Source organism: Mauremys reevesii, linkage group 9, assembly GCF_016161935.1.
Source record: "Mauremys reevesii isolate NIE-2019 linkage group 9, ASM1616193v1, whole genome shotgun sequence".
NCBI lineage: Eukaryota > Metazoa > Chordata > Testudines > Geoemydidae > Mauremys > Mauremys reevesii.
In genome coordinates this window covers 100,226,160-100,244,945 of record NC_052631.1, presented here as the reverse complement: position 1 = coordinate 100,244,945, position 18,786 = coordinate 100,226,160, and the positions used below count along the sequence as shown (strand labels likewise).

General features: G+C 48.9%; 1 protein-coding gene across 1 annotated transcript in view; it reads right to left on the bottom strand.

The window, feature by feature from the left end:
• FRMD7 (FERM domain containing 7) overlaps positions 1-18,786 on the bottom strand; it is a 48,463-nt gene that overhangs the window by 21,459 nt on the left and 8,218 nt on the right. Inside the window, exon 3 of the mRNA XM_039487073.1 lies at positions 10,456-10,703. Coding sequence (XP_039343007.1) covers positions 10,456-10,703 — 248 coding nt within the window. The remainder of the gene's footprint in view (positions 1-10,455; positions 10,704-18,786) is intronic.

Genomic DNA, 18,786 nt, shown 5'->3' with positions numbered 1-18,786 from the left:
AGCTATGGAAGGGACCGTCCAGCTGACCTGAGATTTGCAAACTGCCTACAGGACTTGGCTATTTAAATTAATGGAATTCAGGCATCCAAATCATCCCATCAACTTTTCCTGGAGCCCCGTCCCTGGCCAAGGAGTCCCCCTGGCTCTGCACTGGCTGCGTTTGTCACAGGCTGTTAAAGCAGAGCAGGGTTCTCCCAACCGGGGTCAGCCAGTTGTCAATCAGGGCAAGCATTATTACACTGACATCCTTTCTGGCCAGTTCTAGGGGCTGGCTAGGTGCACATTAAATAATCTTTAGCACTTTGGGAAAAGGTAAGGGGATGCCTCAGTAGCCTCTCTCTGTAACAAAAGGGGCTGAAGTCCAAAGCTTTGGGGGAGCTCAGTGCTCAGGTGCTGCAATGTTGGAAATACAGGTGTCTATTGCAGTACTGTGAATAGTTTTACTAATGCATTGCAGGTATACAGTGCCATGCACCCAAGGATAACAGTGCGCTTCAGACATTTTCATTAATCTGCATAACTCTTTGATGTTCGAGCCCCACTATCATTTGTATCTGGTAAACTTAAACCCAGCAAGGTTAAGTGGGTTACCTGAGTTTTCCCAATGATTGATTGGCACAGCTGGGAATAGAACCCAGGTGTCCTAGTGCCCATCCCCAGGCACTAGCAGACCACATTTCAGGATCTGAAGAAGAGCTCCCTGTAGTTCACAAGCTCGTCTCTTTCACCAGCAGCGGTTGGTCCAGTAACAGATATTACCTCACTCTCCTTGTCTCTTACAAAATACTAAACAATCAGCAATGAAGAGGGGTTGGTATGAAAGCAAGTTTAAAGCAGGACAATAATTAGCCTTAACTTTCAAGTGACTATCCTGAGATAAATAGCACTGGCAGGCAAATGGATTGCAGAGTCCCTTCCCAGGGGAAGGGGAGGTGACTTGAAAACTGCAACTTGTTCAGAGCAATACGTCCATGCTGCACGCTAATAGCAACCCTTTGTCGCTCACGGGGGGGTGGAAATTGCTAGCCCCGCGTGCTAAGCCTGCTGCAAAGTGACAGTATAATAATAGTGTTCTTGCTCCAGCATGCCTCATTTGCCTCCAAATTACTAGATCCCAAGGATAATTAAAACAATTATAATTGTTTATTTCCATGCTAGAATTGTCAAGCATTGTAGCCTGTGATGGGCAGCCGGAAGAGAGAAGCACTCGCTGTTTTCTCACAGGCGTATTACTCACTTTCAGGCTTCGGATCACGCCACACAGGGCATCACTTGCACCAGAAGAGTACCTGTCATGGCTTTCTTGGAGAAGAGAGGAACTTTTGTCTCCCGATCTCTTTCCTGTATCTCCTGCCTCTGCTCTACGAGCCTGTTCACCCCTTGCCCTTTCTCTTCTCCCACCTCTCCAATCACGCCTTTCCTCCTTAACAGCTGCTGCCCTCTCTTGGGAACGTGCTTTTTAGTGCACATTATGATGAGCCTTACCAGTAACCAGGCCCTAAGCTGAACAAAAAGAAGTGAGTGCGGCCTGACTGCTGGCTGGGCTCAGACACCCTGAGGCAGGGACAATGGGCTGCGGCCCCAGCTGGCGTGACGTACACCAGCTCCCTTGCCACTGGTGGAACTATGCCAGTAGACACTAGCTGGGGACAAAATCCCAATATTTCCAAAGCATTGAAAGTGTTCAAATGAAGCTGTAAATAAATAGCCAGAATTAATCCTAGACACTCTCCCAGACTGTGGGAAACCTGGCAAACAACCACTGCCCAGCACCTCCCTGCAGCCAGCACTTCTGCAATGTCACAAGAGGGAGGGTGTCTAGCGGAGAAGGCAGGAGACCTGGGTGGCAGGCTTTGCTTTGCCCTGACCTGTGGTGTGACTTTGGGGCAAGTCACTTCCCCTCTCTGCACCTCTGTGTCCCTCCCACCCTTGGTCTGGCTTGGATTGTGTGCTCTCCCGGGCAACCGCTGCCTCTGACTCTGTGTTTGTGCAGCACCTAGTGTCAGGGGCTCTTACCTGATTCAGCCTCTCTACTGTAATACAAACAACTAACACCGGGCGTTTGCCCAGCGAGGGGCTCCCAGAAACACTGCTGCAGGGCGACAGTGCCCCAAGGCAAGGCTGGAGAAATAGCACACCGACACACAGCGCTAGGGCAGGTGGTCTACCTACCCACCCCGTCCTCCTCAGGTAGCGTGACCTCCAGGTTCTGAGGTAACCAAAGAGGGTCGAGCCTGACAGGTCCATCTTCCCCAGGGCTGAGGCAGGAAAGGAGGCGTGTGAGAGGGAGGCGGGGCAGAGGCAAGAAGCATTTTGCATTTGGAGACTGAGCCAAATATTGGATTTAGGTTACAAGTGAAAGGAACATGATGCCGTCCGGTCGCCAGTGGCACATTCCAGATACCACACTTGTCAACACCTTGAGCTCCTTGGCTTGGCTTCTCTCCCCCTCCAGATCCAGCGAGCTGACTTAGATGCTATTTTAAAACCAAAAGAGACGACTTTCCTCTTGCTATCCAACAGTGTCCTCACTCCGAATTTGCTAAGCACTAGGAGGCTGCGCGCGGCACCATCTATAATTACTTCAAAAAACATTCATTACTAGCGGGTATCATGTGAGATCACTGGCAGCCTCGTTGTCAGAGACGACTAGTGGTAGAGAAGCAGATGGAATGTGTGGAAGTCGCTGATGGAGGAGCGGGACAGTAATTCATTCCTAGTTAACATACTCAGTCGTTATTTGTACAGTATCAGCGTATCAGGCGCTTTAGAGAGAGGCCCGGATAGACGGTCCCTGCCCCAGGAGGTTACAATGCAGGCAGCATACAAAGGGCTTCAGGCACAGGGCGGTGTGTAAGGTGACGCAAAGTTGGAGCCAAATTTCTACCCCTCATGGTTCAGAAACGGAAAAACAAATGTCCCCCTCCCAGTTTATTTATTTTTAAATCTCATTTTTTTAAGCCAATCTCGTGATTTGGGGGGGCCTGACTCATGAGTTTTTAACACTTCAGGTCAGTGATACCGTACATTTCCCTGGAGTTTTGTGACACTTTTTAGTCTGCTCAGCGTAACGCTGTCAGCGAAAGTGACGCCCTTGGTGTGAGAGGCAGGCCTGGGGCTCATGGGCATGCAGAGAGCAGCGTGTTTGAAGGAGATCTTGAAAGAAGAGAAGGAGAACTGGGTAGCACAACTGATTACAGCCCTTAACATATTTGATTATTGTTATCCGGTCTCCCGCCATCTTATTTTCTCAAGACAAAATATATCCAGTTTTGTAAATCTTCCTTCCCGGGTCAGGTTTCTAAATCTTTTATCAAGTTTGTTCATCTTTCTACAGGTTTTTTAGAATCACCTTTTGGAACATAATTGAGAATGCTACACCTACTCCATAACGCTTTAAGGTTGCTCGAAAATATGTCACCTACAGAAAGGATACAACTATCTATTTAATTCTGGAGGTATTCAGCATCATTTCCATAGAACTTTTCCAACAGGGTTGTGTCTACCCAAAGTGCCCAGACCACTGTCGCATTCTAGAGGTACTCAGCTGCTTTTGTGCCACGCAGCCCACGAAAGTGGTACCCGACAGGGGGACTGGGATGTGAGACCTGTGCTAGCAACAGCCATGTTAAAATGCAGTGGTTTCTCCCACAGTCCGGGCTAGGTCATAGGATGCGATCCAACATCCATTCAAGTCACTGGGAGTGTTTCCAGTTTGGGTTGGGAATAAGCCCTTAGTACCAATGACAGTTTTGGTGAGTCAAACCCTTGCCCAATGCTACTGGAATGAGACTATCAGCTTTGTTGTTTCTCCACAATCTTACCTAAGAACATCAGAAGACCTTAAGAATGGCCATTTTGGGTCAGGCCAATGGTCAGCTAGCCCAGGATCCTGTCTTCTGACAGTGGCTGATGCCAGATGCTTCAGAAGGAATGAACAGAACAGGGCAACTGCTGAGTGATCCATCCTGTTGGCCACTCCCAGTTTCCGGCAGTCAGAGGCTTAGGGTCACCCAGAGCATGGGGCTGCATCCCTGACCATCTTGGATAATAGCCACTGATGGGCCTAGCCTCCATGAACTTAGCTAATTCTTTTTTTAACCCTGTTATAGTTTTGGCCTTGACAACATCCCCTGGCAAGGAGTTCCACAAGTTGACTGTGCGTTGTGTGAAGAAATACTTCCTTATGTTTGTTTTAAACCTGCTGCCTATTAACTTCACTGGGTGACCTCTGGTTCTTGTGTTATGTGAAAGGGTAAATAACACTTCCCTAGTCACTTTTTCCATGCCAGTCATGATTTTATAGACCTCTATCATATCTCCCTTTAGTCGTCTCTTTTCCAAGATGGACAGTTCCAGTCTTTTTAATCTCTCCTCAAATGGAAGCTGTTCCTTACCCCTAATCATTTCGTTGCTCGTTTCTATTTCTAATGTATCTTTTTGAGACGAGGTGACAAGAACTGCGTGCACTACTCAAGGTGTGGGATAGCACGGGTTTATATAGTGGCTTTATGATATCTGTCCCTTTCCTAATGGTTCCTAACATTCTGTTTGCTTTTTTGGCTGCTGCTGCACATTGAGTGGATGTTTTCAGAGAACTATCCACAATGACTCCAAGTTCTCCTTCTTTAGTGGTATCAGCTCATTTAGACCCCATCATTTTGTATGTATAACTGGGATTATGTTTTCCAGTGCCCATTATTGTGCATTTATCAACACTGAATTTCATCTGCCATTTTGTTGCCCAGTCACCCAGTTTTGTGTGGACCCTTTGTAGCTCTTCACAGTCTCCTTAGGACTTAATTATCTTGAGTAGTTTTGTATCATCTGCAAACTTTGCCACCTGACTGTTTATCCCTTTTTCCAGATCATTTATGAATATGTAGAATAGGACTGGTCCCAGCACAGACCCCTGTAGGACACCACTATTCTTACCCTTTGTTTCCTGTCTTTTAACCAGTTACCAACCCATGAGAGAACCTTCCCTCTTATCCCAGGGGTGCCTACTTTGCTTAAGAGCCTTTGGTGAGGGACCTTGTCAAAGGTTTTCTGCAAATCCAAATACACTGGATCCCCCCTGTCCACATGCACATGCATCGACTCGCAAATGCAGGGCAGTCAGCTCTGTTAAATTCAGTAAATTCCTGCCTTGACTCACGATAAAGGACAGGAGGATGCAGTAAATTTGTGCCCTTTACTGGCTCTGCCTGGCAATTAGGTTTGCTGGTTTTCAGACAAATCTTGCCCTGTAGCAAATTATACTTGCAAAGAAGCAAACTCTGCAAATGTTCAGCCTTTGTGCGGAGCAGAAAGCAACAAAGCTGTTTTCTCGCCATTTCTGCCCTGCTCTCGGACAGTCTCAAAATGCTGCTGGAAATCCACTCGTCCTGCTTCGTTTAAACTATTTCCAGCGATCGGAAGAATGTCCTGAATGACGTTACATAAGGGCCCACGTGCTGGATAGCTCATTCAGATACACAGGAGAAGGGAAAAGAAAGGATGTTGCTGCACTGCTAATAGCTTTGCAATATCCCACGCAGTGCAAGAAGCCAAATTACGTCTGTCCCACGCATGGGCATTGGGGCGAGAAGGCACAGGAGTCCCCGTGCCACCACATAGGAAGCAGCCCCAGAGTTCAAGGAGGTTACTGACACTGTGAGCAGCACTGCAGGGTCCAGAGTGTTGGGCTGGGCTGTGGGTTGAGCCCTACTACTCAGCTAGCACTGGCAGGGCTCTGCTGAGGAAAATGAAGACATGCTAGTGCTGAGGATGCTCCTCCGCTGGCACCCTGCAAGCTCATCTCTCTCCCCTGCCATGCTGGTGCTGAGAATGCTCCTCCGCTGGCACCCTGCAAGCTCATCTCTCTCCCCTGCCATGCTAGTGCTGAGGATGCTCCTCCACTGGCACCCTGCAAGCTCATCTCGCTCCCCTGCCATGCTGGTGCTGAGAATGCTCCTCCGCTGGCACCCTACAAGCTCATCTCTCTCCCCTGCCATGCTAGTGCTGAGGATGCTCCTCCACTGGCACCCTGCAAGCTCATCTCTCTCCCCTGCCATGCTAGTGCTGAGGATGCTCCTCCGCTGGCACCCTGCAAGCTCATCTCTCTCCCCTGCCATGCTAGTGCTGAGGATGCTCCTCCGCTGGCACCCTACAAGCTCATCTCTCTCCCCTGCCATGCTAGTGCTGAGGATGCTCCTCCACTGGCACCCTGCAAGCTCATCTCTCTCCCCTGCCATGCTAGTGCTGAGGATGCTCCTCCGCTGGCACCCTGCAAGCTCATCTCTCTCCCCTGCCATGCTAGTGCTGAGAATGCTCCTCCACTGGCACCCTACAAGCTCATCTCTCTCCCCTGCCATGCTAGTGCTGAGGATGCTCCTCCGCTGGCACCCTGCAAGCTCATCTCTCTCCCCTGCCATGCTAGTGCTGAGGATGCTCCTCCGCTGGCACCCTACAAGCTCATCTCTCTCCCCTGCCATGCTAGTGCTGAGGATGCTCCTCCGCTGGCACCCTGCAAGCTCATCTCTCTCCCCTGCCATGCTAGTGCTGAGGATGCTCCTCCGCTGGCACCCTACAAGCTCATCTCTCTCCCCTGCCATGCTAGTGCTGAGGATGCTCCTCCGCTGGCACCCTGCAAGCTCATCTCTCTCCCCTGCCATGTTGGTGCTGAGAATGCTCCTCCGCTGGCACCCTGCAAGCTCATCTCTCTCCCCTGCCATGCTAGTGCTGAGGATGCTCCTCCACTGGCACCCTACAAGCTCATCTCTCTCCCCTGCCATGCTAGTGCTGAGAATGCTCCTCCACTGGCACCCTACAAGCTCATCTCTCTCCCCTGCCATGCTAGTGCTGAGAATGCTCCTCCACTGGCACCCTGCAAGCTCATCTCTCTCCCCTGCCATGCTAGTGCTGAGAATGCTCCTCCACTGGCACCCTGCAAGCTCATCTGAGAATGCTCCCACTGGCACCCTCCAAGCTCATCTCTCTCCCCTGCCATGCTAGTGCTGAGAATGCTCCTCCACTGGCACCCTGCAAGCTCATCTCGCTCCCCTGCCATGTTGGTGCTGAGGATGCTCCTCCGCTGGCACCCTGCAAGCTCATCTCTCTCCCCTGCCATGCTAGTGCTGAGAATGCTCCTCCACTGGCACCCTGCAAGCTCATCTCTCTCCCCTGCCATGTTGGTGCTGAGGATGCTCCTCCGCTGGCACCCTGCAAGCTCATCTCTCTCCCCTGCCATGCTAGTGCTGAGGATGCTCCTCCGCTGGCACCCTGCAAGCTCATCTCTCTCCCCTGCCATGCTAGTGCTGAGAATGCTCCTCCGCTGGCACCCTGCAAGCTCATCTCTCTCCCCTGCCATGCTAGTGCTGAGAATGCTCCTCCGCTGGCACCCTGCAAGCTCATCTCTCTCCCCTGCCATGCTAGTGCTGAGGATGCTCCTCCGCTGGCACCCTGCAAGCTCATCTCGCTCCCCTGCCACTTGGGAGCTCCGTGTCTCAGCTCCCCGCTGGCTCTCAGGGCCGAAACTAGGCTCTCAGAATGGCTTGTAACAGAGGGCAGAGTTCACTGCTTAGCAATCTTCCCTAAGGAAAATTTGAGCCATGCAGCGACGCTGATCACCATTAAGGAGCCTAACAAAATTAGAGATGGCTCAGACGATAGAATAGGTGGCACATTCATTACGGTCTCAGAGGATCCCAAACTGGGAGGTATTGTGAACTTCAGGGAGGGCAGAAAACTGCTACAGAGGGGCTGAGAGAGATTACAAACCCGGACAGAGAACGCCAGCCTAACCTAACCAAACAGAAAGTCATGTGTCTAGGGAGCAGCAAGTGAAGGATGCTCCTTGGAAAGCAGCGCTGCCAACACAGACCGACTAGGAATATGGCTAGACATTTCTGAACGGCGCTATCCGTTAGAACATGACGTAGTCTCTTCAGGGAATGGTGGGTGCCTCGCCTCTGGGAAAAACACTGCGCTCGGCCCTGTGCCTGCCCCTGGGGAAATGAACAGGGTCAGGCCTCCTTCATTGCCAGTTTCTATGGGCTCTGTGCTCTGCTCTGCTGTCAGATGGGGAAAAAAAGAAGCCAGGACCGGCGTGGGGAGCATGCATGGAAGAGAGCAAGGGGGGAGCATGCAGAGAGGAGCCCTGCTGCTTCCCTCATCACTTAGAGATATTTTACCATGGGTCAGAGCGAGGCCCCCGGCCTCAGAGCAAGCAGGTACTGGACCAAGGGCGCAGCCAGCAGATGCAGACTGTTCCCTTTACACAAGCAGCAAAATGCCGCAGCAGAAAGCACTGATGGGAGCCTCACTAACTCTCCCACTGCAGCACTGCTCACCCTGGGGGGAAGCCAGTGGCCTCACGGCTTCCCTGGAGATAGAAGGGAAAGGGATTGCTGGAGGGTCTGCAAAGGGACATCTGCTCCGATGTTCTGGCTGGGAGTGTCACAGACCCCCAGCCTAGCCGCCTTGCTGCTTCTGGGCTTGGGGCGGGGCAGAGGGAGGAGCCATGCTGCATCCACAGGATCTCTTCACCCCCAAGGGATTTTGCTGCTAGAGGAAACCAATGAGCCCTACAAGAATGCTGGTAGGAGGTAAAATGTGGTATCCCCTGGTTTGCAGATTCAGACACTGCTTCCTTCACCTCGGATAAAGGACAAACCTGGCTGCTAACCCTGATTCTGTTGCATGTGCCCCTCTGAAATGAGACAACGCAGCATCAGAGCATTTTTAAAGTTTCTCCTGAGCTTGAAGTAAATGTTAGCTGCTGGGGGTGGGGGTTTGCTAGCAGCAGAAACATTTGCCCTAGCTCTTTAAGGTCTCAATTTTCCAAAAAGAGACACAATTCTCCACCGGCTGGCACCCTTGTGTAGCTATTTACTCTGGTGCAAAGGGGGTGTACGGAACATCAGGTCTGACCTGTCCAGTCCCACCTGTGGTATTTATGTCCATGGGGGATGGGTGCAAATGATTGCCCAAGGTACGAGACAATGGGAAACAAGGCCCTTGTATTTGGTCTCTTTTGTATTTCTTCCTCCCATTACACTAAAGCACTCTACATTTGAGAGAGCTTCCCAAGGCAGTAAGGGTTTAGGAAGAGTCACATTTGAGTTGCTTGAAATATCTGTTCAAAGCTTAGCCTAGAGCAGTCTCTTTATTCTGGACAAGTCACTAATTCAACTCCTCATTTATCGTAACCACAGAGCAGCAAATGCAGCAAATGCCTAAAAGAGGTTTCCAGTGCTGTTCCATGCAGAAGAAAAGAAGGAAATGACTTGTAGTTGCTCTAATGGAGGCTATTTGCTGCAATAACATGTCATGCAGGGCGAGCGGGCTATAATTGTCTTGTGCAAATAAGGACACCGAGATGGGCAAACTGCAGCAATATTGTATTAGCAGCATTCATTGAACTCTCACCCCCCACACCCCGATCTCGTCATGATAAAACTCAGCATGTTTAAAAACACCTCATTTGCCAGCTGACTCCATACCTCTGCTGCGTTCATGTAATGAAATAAAAGTAAAAAAAAATTCTTCCTACTTATTCAGAGTATGGAATTACTGTATTCAAAAATGCAGTTGTAAAGAAACTAAACTACAAGTGAAACTGAATACAAGTTCTCTCAGGCTATGTTATAAAATATTTCCTAGAAAATGTATTATAAATTTGAATAAAATAACTTTATATAAAATAACATGGTCCTTGGAGAGAGATAACTAAGTACTGAAATCGATCTGGTTAAATGTTATTTGAATGTGACCGTAGCATGCTAATCTACAGTATATTCTCAATCTCTCCTAGAAAGAGATGTAGAGTAATAGCCCTTGGCATTTAGCTACACACAAAGCTGTAACGATGTAGAAATTAAAGGCTCATATTTTAGCGCAGATTTTACAGGTTAATATTCAAGGTTAATATTTATTAATTGTGCATAGTTAATAACTATATCGTTTTTTCCAGGTACTGTTATACAGTATATAAGAGTCAATGGTTTTCTTTGCTTCTGTTCTCCTTACTGTAATTTCATTCTTTTTTCTCATCAGCCTAGTCTCCATGAAGACCAGCATACAGATCTTTCCCCCCATGGGCAATTTGGTTAAATATGTTATGTTTGTCCTGGACCCAGACTTTTCTTCCTGGCCGATGCTTATGTTGGCATCCAGACAAACGAAGACAGACTGTCACACTTGTCAAAAATACACCCCATCCCAGCTGATTTCAAACTGATGACACCAGATGAGTAAAACTCATCTCCCCCACTTTTTAAAAATGGGATGCAAATGACAGAGCTCATCTTGCGCTCATTAGCACTGAAACATACAAGGAGGACAACGCTACATGCTCCTTTTTCCAAAGCTGAAAACCAGAAGCTATCAGAGATCATCTGAGGGTTATGTAATCCTTTGGTGCAGCAATGACTTCAGTAATTAGAACAAAACAATAATATGATAGCCACTTACATCCACTACAAAGATCTTCTGGGAGTCATCCAAGAACTGGACTTTCAGATGCAGCATCCTTGAGCACGCAGCTGAGCTGCCAGCAAGTGCAGGAGTCTTGGTAATCTGCGCTGTGTGCCAGACAGGGTACCCTGACTCCTCTTTCACACACAATTTCACTCTCAGCTGGATGGAGAAGGCTGCAGCCACTGTTACACAGATGCAGACTTCTCTTTGGAGGGAGGTCTGGAAGCAAAGGAATGCAATGCCTGAGAAGAAACACAAATACAGTAAGCAGAGATCCTGACAGCCGCCTCTTCTAAATAGCAACCTGTAATTGCTTTTTGTAAATTAACATTAAATTATTATTAAGAGCATCCAAGGGTCTGGTTTCAATGGAGCCACTCAGAATTTAAACTGATGCAAACAAGAGTGGGTCTGGAAAAAGCAGAGATTTTTCATTAGTTGTTTGAGAAATGCAATGGCTAAAATCATCCAAATTTCACGCAGTAAAGTCAGAAGAAGCAGATCTATACAGCTCGTATTAGTTGTCTGGTGTTAATAACTTCATTCTTCCTTCTAACCCAATTCTTAAATTGTTAAATAACAGCCTAAAAAACTAGCCCTGTAGCCTGTATGGCATCAGACTCATTCTTGCTGTTTCTGTGAACAAAGCTGAGGGATAAGACAATATCTTCTGAACAGATTTGTATGAAGCAGCCAGACAGAAGAATCTCTCTCTCTGGAGCCTTGAGAAAAGCTCACAATGGATTAAAGAAAACCACCAACATCCTTGCTCTGGGGTTTTGTTTCTAACTTGCCCCTTATACCATGCTGGCTTAAAGATTAGTTGAGGATCACAGTTCTGTGAGACAACCTGGCTCCAGGATTCAGGACCCTCTCCCCCCACAAATACCAACCGGCTGCTTCGGCTACAATGATCAGCTGTGAAACAGTTAATATTCACATTTCAGGCGTCAGAGCCGACTCCCCCAGACACTTGTCTACAGGTCCCCTCATTCCAGGGCATTTTCCCCATTTATACCCATAAGCACCAAGGAGCAGCATTGCACCTGCTTGCAGCAGGAAGAAAAATCTTTACAACCCATAAGATTTCTTTGGCTTTAAAGCAACAGTGGCACAGTCCCACTAGATGATGCTAGTAAGTCGTCATGATCCGAGGGGTATGGGCATGATTACAGGGGATCCTGGCTCTCCTGGCCATTTGAGACAAGTCCCATGACTAATATTCCCCATAATGCACCTTGCTGAATCCTGATGGTGTGACTGTGGGTCAGTTGTGAAGGCAGCTAAACTAATTCACTGTCTTGCCACTTGCAGAGGAATGAGCATCAGCCAAACGGGAGAGGGATGGCACCCAAAGGAAACCATCCCTTCCAGTCACCTTGCTAGCACCAAATGCAGCATATGTGCTATGAGGCCCTGAGAGTTACCACGGGGAAACCCTCATGGTCCTGTCAGCAACAGGAGGAACCCCTAGGCATGACAGGAGGAGAGAGCATTGGACGGGGACTGAGGAAACCTGGCTCTGCCACTGACCTGCTAGGTAACCTTGGGTAAGTCATTTCACCTCTTTGGACCTGTGTCCTCTTCCCACTTTTGTCCATTTAGTCTGAAAGCTCTGCTGAATGCCGGCGCTGTCTCTCATGATGTGTATGTGCATCACCAGGCGCAGGGAGTGCCCAGGCTCAGCTGGGACCTCGCAGAGCTACTGTCATACAAATAAATAGATAAAGCAAGTGACGCCGACGAAGGGAAAGAGAGACTATCGGTAAGAACTGGGTGTTACATTCTCGGTATTGTTCTTGATCCCTTTGTAAAGTGCCTCCTACCCATACCTTGCTATGGAAATAACAACAGTAGTTCACCATAACACACCTAGCAAGGTGCTGTCTGGGTTTTTCACCTTCCTCTGTAGAATCCGGCATAAGCCACTGCCAGGTATGAGGACCATTGGTTCTGTTCCATGTGACAAGTCCTGAATCGGGTATTCTAGGATTCAGCCGAGTGGGTCATACAATTAATGAGTTTTATTCAGGTTGCAACCAGGTAACTCGCTGTGTCCAGTCCTTACAAGCTATTCTTTAAACCCCACTGTTCACAATGGAAGACGATTTTGTCTGGTTTCATGTCACATTTCTGTGACACTGCTAACAACGTTCTGCTGTATCTCTCCTTGCACCATAGCAGGAAGGGGCTAAGTTCAGGGAAACGTGCCAAGATGCTGCATAGATACTAACAGTGGCTTTGTACTAACACTGTCCATTATATATTTCATAGCTGCTTCTTACTCCCACAGCAATGTCCCTAGTCCTGACCTGAAGTAGCACAGCCTCATGAACCCTTCAATTCTTGCCAAAGGAATGTTGACTGGCATAGCGGAGCTGGGAACAGAACCTGCTTCTTGGGACCCTGCATGGTGCCAAATACTCTCAGCTCCTGCTGACTCCAGGATCTGGGCCATTATATGACTCCAGACAGTCAGTGATGTGAGAGGAGACAGGTAGATACAGCTCAGGGAGTGAGGGGTTAAAGTGTCAGATGAAGAGGGACAGAAACCCCATAGTTCAGCTAGCCACTGACTGGAGCAAGTCAATCCAATTTCTGAATGACTCCCCTTCCCAACCAGACAACAAAACTCCTCTGTCGGCCAAGACAAGGAAGAAGGATCTGCTGCGGTCTGCACTGGGTTTACGTACAAATACATTCAAGGCAAAACTCCACTGACAATGTGCTGCCATGGACAAAATAAACGCGGTTTGCCTTGGCTCATGGTTCAGGCTGTTCGGGTCGCTAGCGGAGGTAGGTGTCATATAAATCATTAGACTGGGCTCAGCCCACTTGGAGTGCAGCTCTTCTCTACAACAGATGCATTTTTAAACACACAAACCATTAAGGATTGATATGCACAGATGGGAGCAGCGCTCCAATGCTGAGAATAACCTGGGGGCGGGGGCAGCCATGTGATGTCAGAACATTGTGTGGGAATGTGTCAGCCATAAACACCCTCCGACCCTGCATGGCCACATGATGTTGTGGTGATAGCTGGGCAGACGTCCATAGGTCAGCGCGTCATTCCCAAGGGTTTGCAGTGGATGTGGAAAGACGGAGCAAGCTGAAGGTGATGCTGGCACACAGGCTGCTCTTGTTTGGGAACTATTCAGAGTCCGATGAACTTCTAATGAGCGCAACGGGTAGCACAGGGACACTGGCGGGGAGGGGGGCCAGCGGGGTGGCAGCAGTTTGTAGCAGGAGCAGCAGCGAGTCAAGCCTGGCCTGGGAATGGAAGTTACTGAGGGCCTGAGACAGGCTGAGCACTGACCACTGAGGAGGAGGAGGTGACAGCAGAGAAGTCCCCGTGCCTGGACTGCTCGGAGAGGAGGCTGAGGAGAATCCGATATTAGTCCCACCTCTCTCTTAGCTTGCAACGTGAATTGCTTTTCAGTTCTTGTCTGCCGGCTGGAGGAGTCAGGAATCCTGGAGTCTGACCCTGCCACTGACTCACCGCATGCAGGCCAGCCCTGTCTGCTGGTTACTCACCGGAGGCCGCAGGGCCGAGGGACTGAGTAACGGCTGGAGTGTGGGCGAGTGATGGCTGGGCCGGGCTCCTCAGCAGCCAGAGAAGCAGAGTCCCCTGTGCAACCATTAAACCAACGGCAGCCAGAAGTGACACAACCACGATGCTGGCAACCGGGGGAATCCATGGGCGCGGAGATGAGGACCAGCGGCACTGGCCGTGTCTGAGCACAGCAGATCCATCCCTGTTGAACGAGGACAGAGGGGCACTGAGGGCTGCCCCTTCCCCCCAGCCTGAGCCAGCAGATCCGGCTGTATGAGGCTGACTAGAAATGTCAGAAAGTCTCTGTCATGCAGGGCTGGGCTGGAATCGAATGGACCACCCAGCAGCCGCAGGCCACCAGCTGCAACGGGGAGCTGCTTCTCGACAAGGGCCTGCCCTGGCGGCCTGCTGCGCACACAGGCTGCGTGTAGGCAGGGCGAGCTCAGACCGGCGCGCAAGCTCCTCGGGTGAGGCTTTTCCCAGCCTGCCTGCTCCATGGGAAAAGCACAGTGTAGCTGGCATCGCTGCGTCTGCCTGGCACATGGGGCTCTAGCCGACAGGGATCACACCTCCTCCCAGCCCTGGAGAGACAGGGCCTTCCCTTAGCAAGCCGTGTCCTGTACGGCTACGTCTGCCGCTGGGCGGTGGTCTGTGCTTGCCAATCCCTCGGGGGGGGGGGGCGCCACCAGCATTCACCTGAGGGGGGGACCCAGGGCTCTACCCCCTGAACTCAGCCCCACACACTTCCCCCCACACCTGCCCTGAGCTCCCCTCTGCTATTCCTCATATCCAGCGCTGAGCTCCCTCAGGCTGCCTCGGAGCCCAGCCCCACACACATACCCTGCCCTGAGCTCTTATCCAGCGAGCCTGAGGAGCACTGTCCCCACCAGGGGCCAGCCATTCTGGGAGGCCCAGACCCCATCCTCCTCCTGTCTCCCCACTTCCCCAGGAAGCACCAAGAACCAGACCCAGTCCTCCCATTCTCCCCGAGGCTGGGCTCTACCTCTCGCCAGGGGCTGGGGGGCCAAGTCGGCACACGGGTTACAGCACCACTCAAATTTGGCCCGGCCTTCCCTCCACCATGATGGAGGAGCAACCAGGCCAAATTTCCAGCTCCAGTCAGGGAGGCCTGGGTCCCCACTCCCGGTGCCCCTGCATCCCGCTGCTAACTCTACTGCAGCAGCAAAACGGGGAGCCTCTGGCTCTGCCCCCTGTGCTATCTCCAAAGGGGATTTCCATTTATGGAGTTTGGGGTTTGGACTCGTGCAGTTTTTCTTCCCCTCATATCCTCCCAGAAGCAGTGACAGGAGCAGCACAGGACATCTGGCCAGCACCCAAGGCCTCTGACGAATAGCTGAGTCACCCAGGTTACGTGACTTAAGAGTCTCCTGAGCATCCGCTTGCCAGATAGCTGGCAAATGTACTACTCAGTTCAGCCATCCTCCCTCCAGAACTGTTCCCTCTACATGCCAATCAATGGGCCTTTCTTTTGGGTTGGCAAAACTACCTACCAACAGGATCCAACTCACTCACAGATCCGAAAGGAGTCGTCCCTGAAAAGGGAGCTTGACTGGGCAATATTATAATCCCCTCCTCAGCTCCTTAGCAGGACATCCAAGTGCCAAATGCACTTTGCTGCTGCTGCTGCTGGTAGTGTAAAGAATGCGCACCCTGCTCCCCGTGCTGAACATCTGCCCTTTGTATGCCTGTTTATTGTTTAGCTGGGTTAGATGTTTGGTAACTATTTTTTAACTCATTTTGCGGGGGAAGAAGCACTTCAGCCCCTCAGCAGTGTGAATCCACCTGAAATCAGCACTTTCGGTTGCATTTTCCATCCGAGCCCCAGAGGCCAGAACCCTACAACTGAAACTGGAAGCAAAGGACGGGTTTTGCTTGCTGTTGGGACAAAGCTCACAGGTTCAGCTGGATCCAATGCCCATTCTGTCTGGTAGTAGACCCCTGAGATTATCTATGGGTCTGATTTATACACTGCTCTCCATCTGCCAAACACAGATCCTTCCAGCCGTGCACTCTTTCCTTCCTGAAAAAGTTCTCCAGTGATTTTAGGCACTCGCCCTGCCCCGGCTCTACAACGGATCCCTGACTGTGGAGGACACATGGACCGGGGAATGGACCAGAGACCATGGTTGTGTTCCTGGGTCTGCCGCTAAGTCACGGTTTGAGCTTGGGCAAGTCTCTTAACTTCTCTGTGCCTCAGTTTCTCCACCTGTAAAGTCATACCCACCTTTACAATGCACTTTCAGATCTCTGTATGAAGAGGGCTGGTCAGAAGTGCTGTGTATTGTTTTCAATGAGACCTCACCTGCTTCTTTGGGTACAGATTGCAAACATGCAAGGTAGACAAAAATCGATGGCTTTTTTTTGTTTTTTGTTATTTAAATTATAGTAAGTTTCTCTTTTTAAAAATAAAACTGTTTAAATATCTGAATTTAATAGTTAATACACCAACACCTAAACTTCTTATAATCTCTTACAAAATTAAAAAAAATAAGTATGCTGTATCCATGAGCCTCTATCAAAAACTGAGCTAAAGGCTGCTTTTCTACAGAGAGAAAGAATCGGGGGAACACATCTAGCTTTGGAGGTCAACCGTTATAAATATGGCTCTACGGATCACGTACCATGTTAAGGGCTTGATCCTGTGGGGAACTCAGGGGATGTGCTACTAGGTGCAAGAACTGGCAAAGGAGACACCAGCATCTCTCTCATTCGGATCATCCCATGAGCCCACCTGGGTGGTCTCATACACCTATTTTATAGCCTCTAGTGTTGATTTCAACACCTGGCAACTGGAGAAAACCTGCCATGGCTGTAGGTCATAAAGAGACCCTGTCTGGGAACCTTTTCAAGAAATTCCTGTACTTCTGGGTGAAAAGGGAACAGGTGCCACTAGGAGATGTAAGGCCTGGCTCTCGAAATGAAACAGCATTATGGAAAATGCTCCTCCGATGGCAGTGACTTCGAAGATGATGATGTGGGTGTATCTGAACAACCTGGATCAACTGGTTAGTAAACTTATTTTTGCCCCATTCTTATAGACAGCCTACACGTCCTTCCTATGCTATGATGATAACTTAGATTATGGTCAGAATTTTTGTTTTTAGTGGATTACTTATGAATTTCAAAATGTTAGTGTTCAAAATATTACTGGTATGTTAGTTTGCTGTGGGAGTATTTACTGTTACTGCTGGACTTCTGGAATGTTTTTTTTATTGCTCAATACAATCAAACATCCTAGGTGAAGACGTCCCGTTTAAAAGTAAAATTGCATCAGGCATTTACAAATTTTAACATTTAAAAATTTCTTTTTCAAATTCTTTGGTACGTTGCTAGAAATAAGGGTTTAGATAGATTTTGATCATCCTTATGATTTATTAATTATTTTCCCTGTAGAACTGGGTTTAGAATAAATTATATTATTTAAACAGTGGTACAAACAGCGGCAGTAGGAGGAATCCTCCATTTACAATCCCATTTTTTAAAGCAGCACAGAGTAATGCTCAGTGAGTGAGAGTGACTTGTTTTTATGACTTTGTTTCAGTGCCCAGCTTAGACATAAGAGGTTGTGAACGTCCATCATCTGCAACGTCAGCAGTGCTGCCACTAAACATGTCAGACAGTAGATTATCTGTATCCAAAAAAAATTATAAAATAAAACTTTCTTCATCATCCATTCAAACCATGGCTGAGTTTGTAACCAGGACCAGTCAATTCCAGGCAGATTCCATCGATGAAAAGGCTCTTCAGTTCATTTATGCAACAAATTCTCCCCTTCGTCTTATTCAGAACAACATTTCATTGACAGGTTCAGTCATTATGACCAGCCTACTGTGCACCCGACAGAGCAGACATTGCTGCAAAGTTGATGGATACAGGGTATAAGAAGGAAAATGAGCAGTGTGCAAAAAACATTGTTGGGAAATTCGTTAATCTGAGTCTTGAAGAATGGAGCAATGTACACAATGATCCAGCAATACGTGCTGGTGTGACAACAGAAGGTGGGGTGTTTGTCTTACAGAAACAACTGATACATCAGGAAACGCCCATACCGCAGAGTACTTAGCAGTAGCAGTAAAAGCTGTAGCAAACTGTGAGCAAAAATTCAAGTGTCAATTGTGTAGCTTTGTCACAGGCACTGCTGCAAATGTAGCAAAGATGAGAAGAAATCTAGAAGATGATAATGAAAGGAACCTAAAACTTGTAACATATGGGTCTAGTGCTCATTTGATGCATCTTTCAGCCAAAGACTCAAGTACAACTCCAGGAATAAAAAACAATGTGCTGACATTGCAAAATACTTACATGACAACCACTCTGCTTCAGCCTCACTGAAGAGAGGAGGCGGAGCCAGACGAATTCTCCCCCGGGATGTACAGTGGAATTCAGTGGTTGACTGTTCTGAGCTGTGTGTTCAGAACTGGCCTATTCTGATGACAGTTTGTGAAGAAAATTGTGACCAAACAGATGGAACTACCACAGCCAAAGTACTCAGCACTGGACTGGAGAGCAACGTAGAAGATGTGCTGAATACTGCGAAACCTGCTTCCAGAGCCTTCCACAAATGGCGGGAAGATTGCTGCTGGGTTGCAGATGCTGCTGAAATTTGGAAAGGACTTCAAGGGACCTTGACAAAAGAAGTGCCCAACACCACAGTTAAATTGCAGGCAGGAAAGAGGCAGCTGGATCAAGCAAAGTACCAGGGTAGATGCCAAACTTCTGAAGAAGATGCTGCTATGACCTGGGCATCTAAT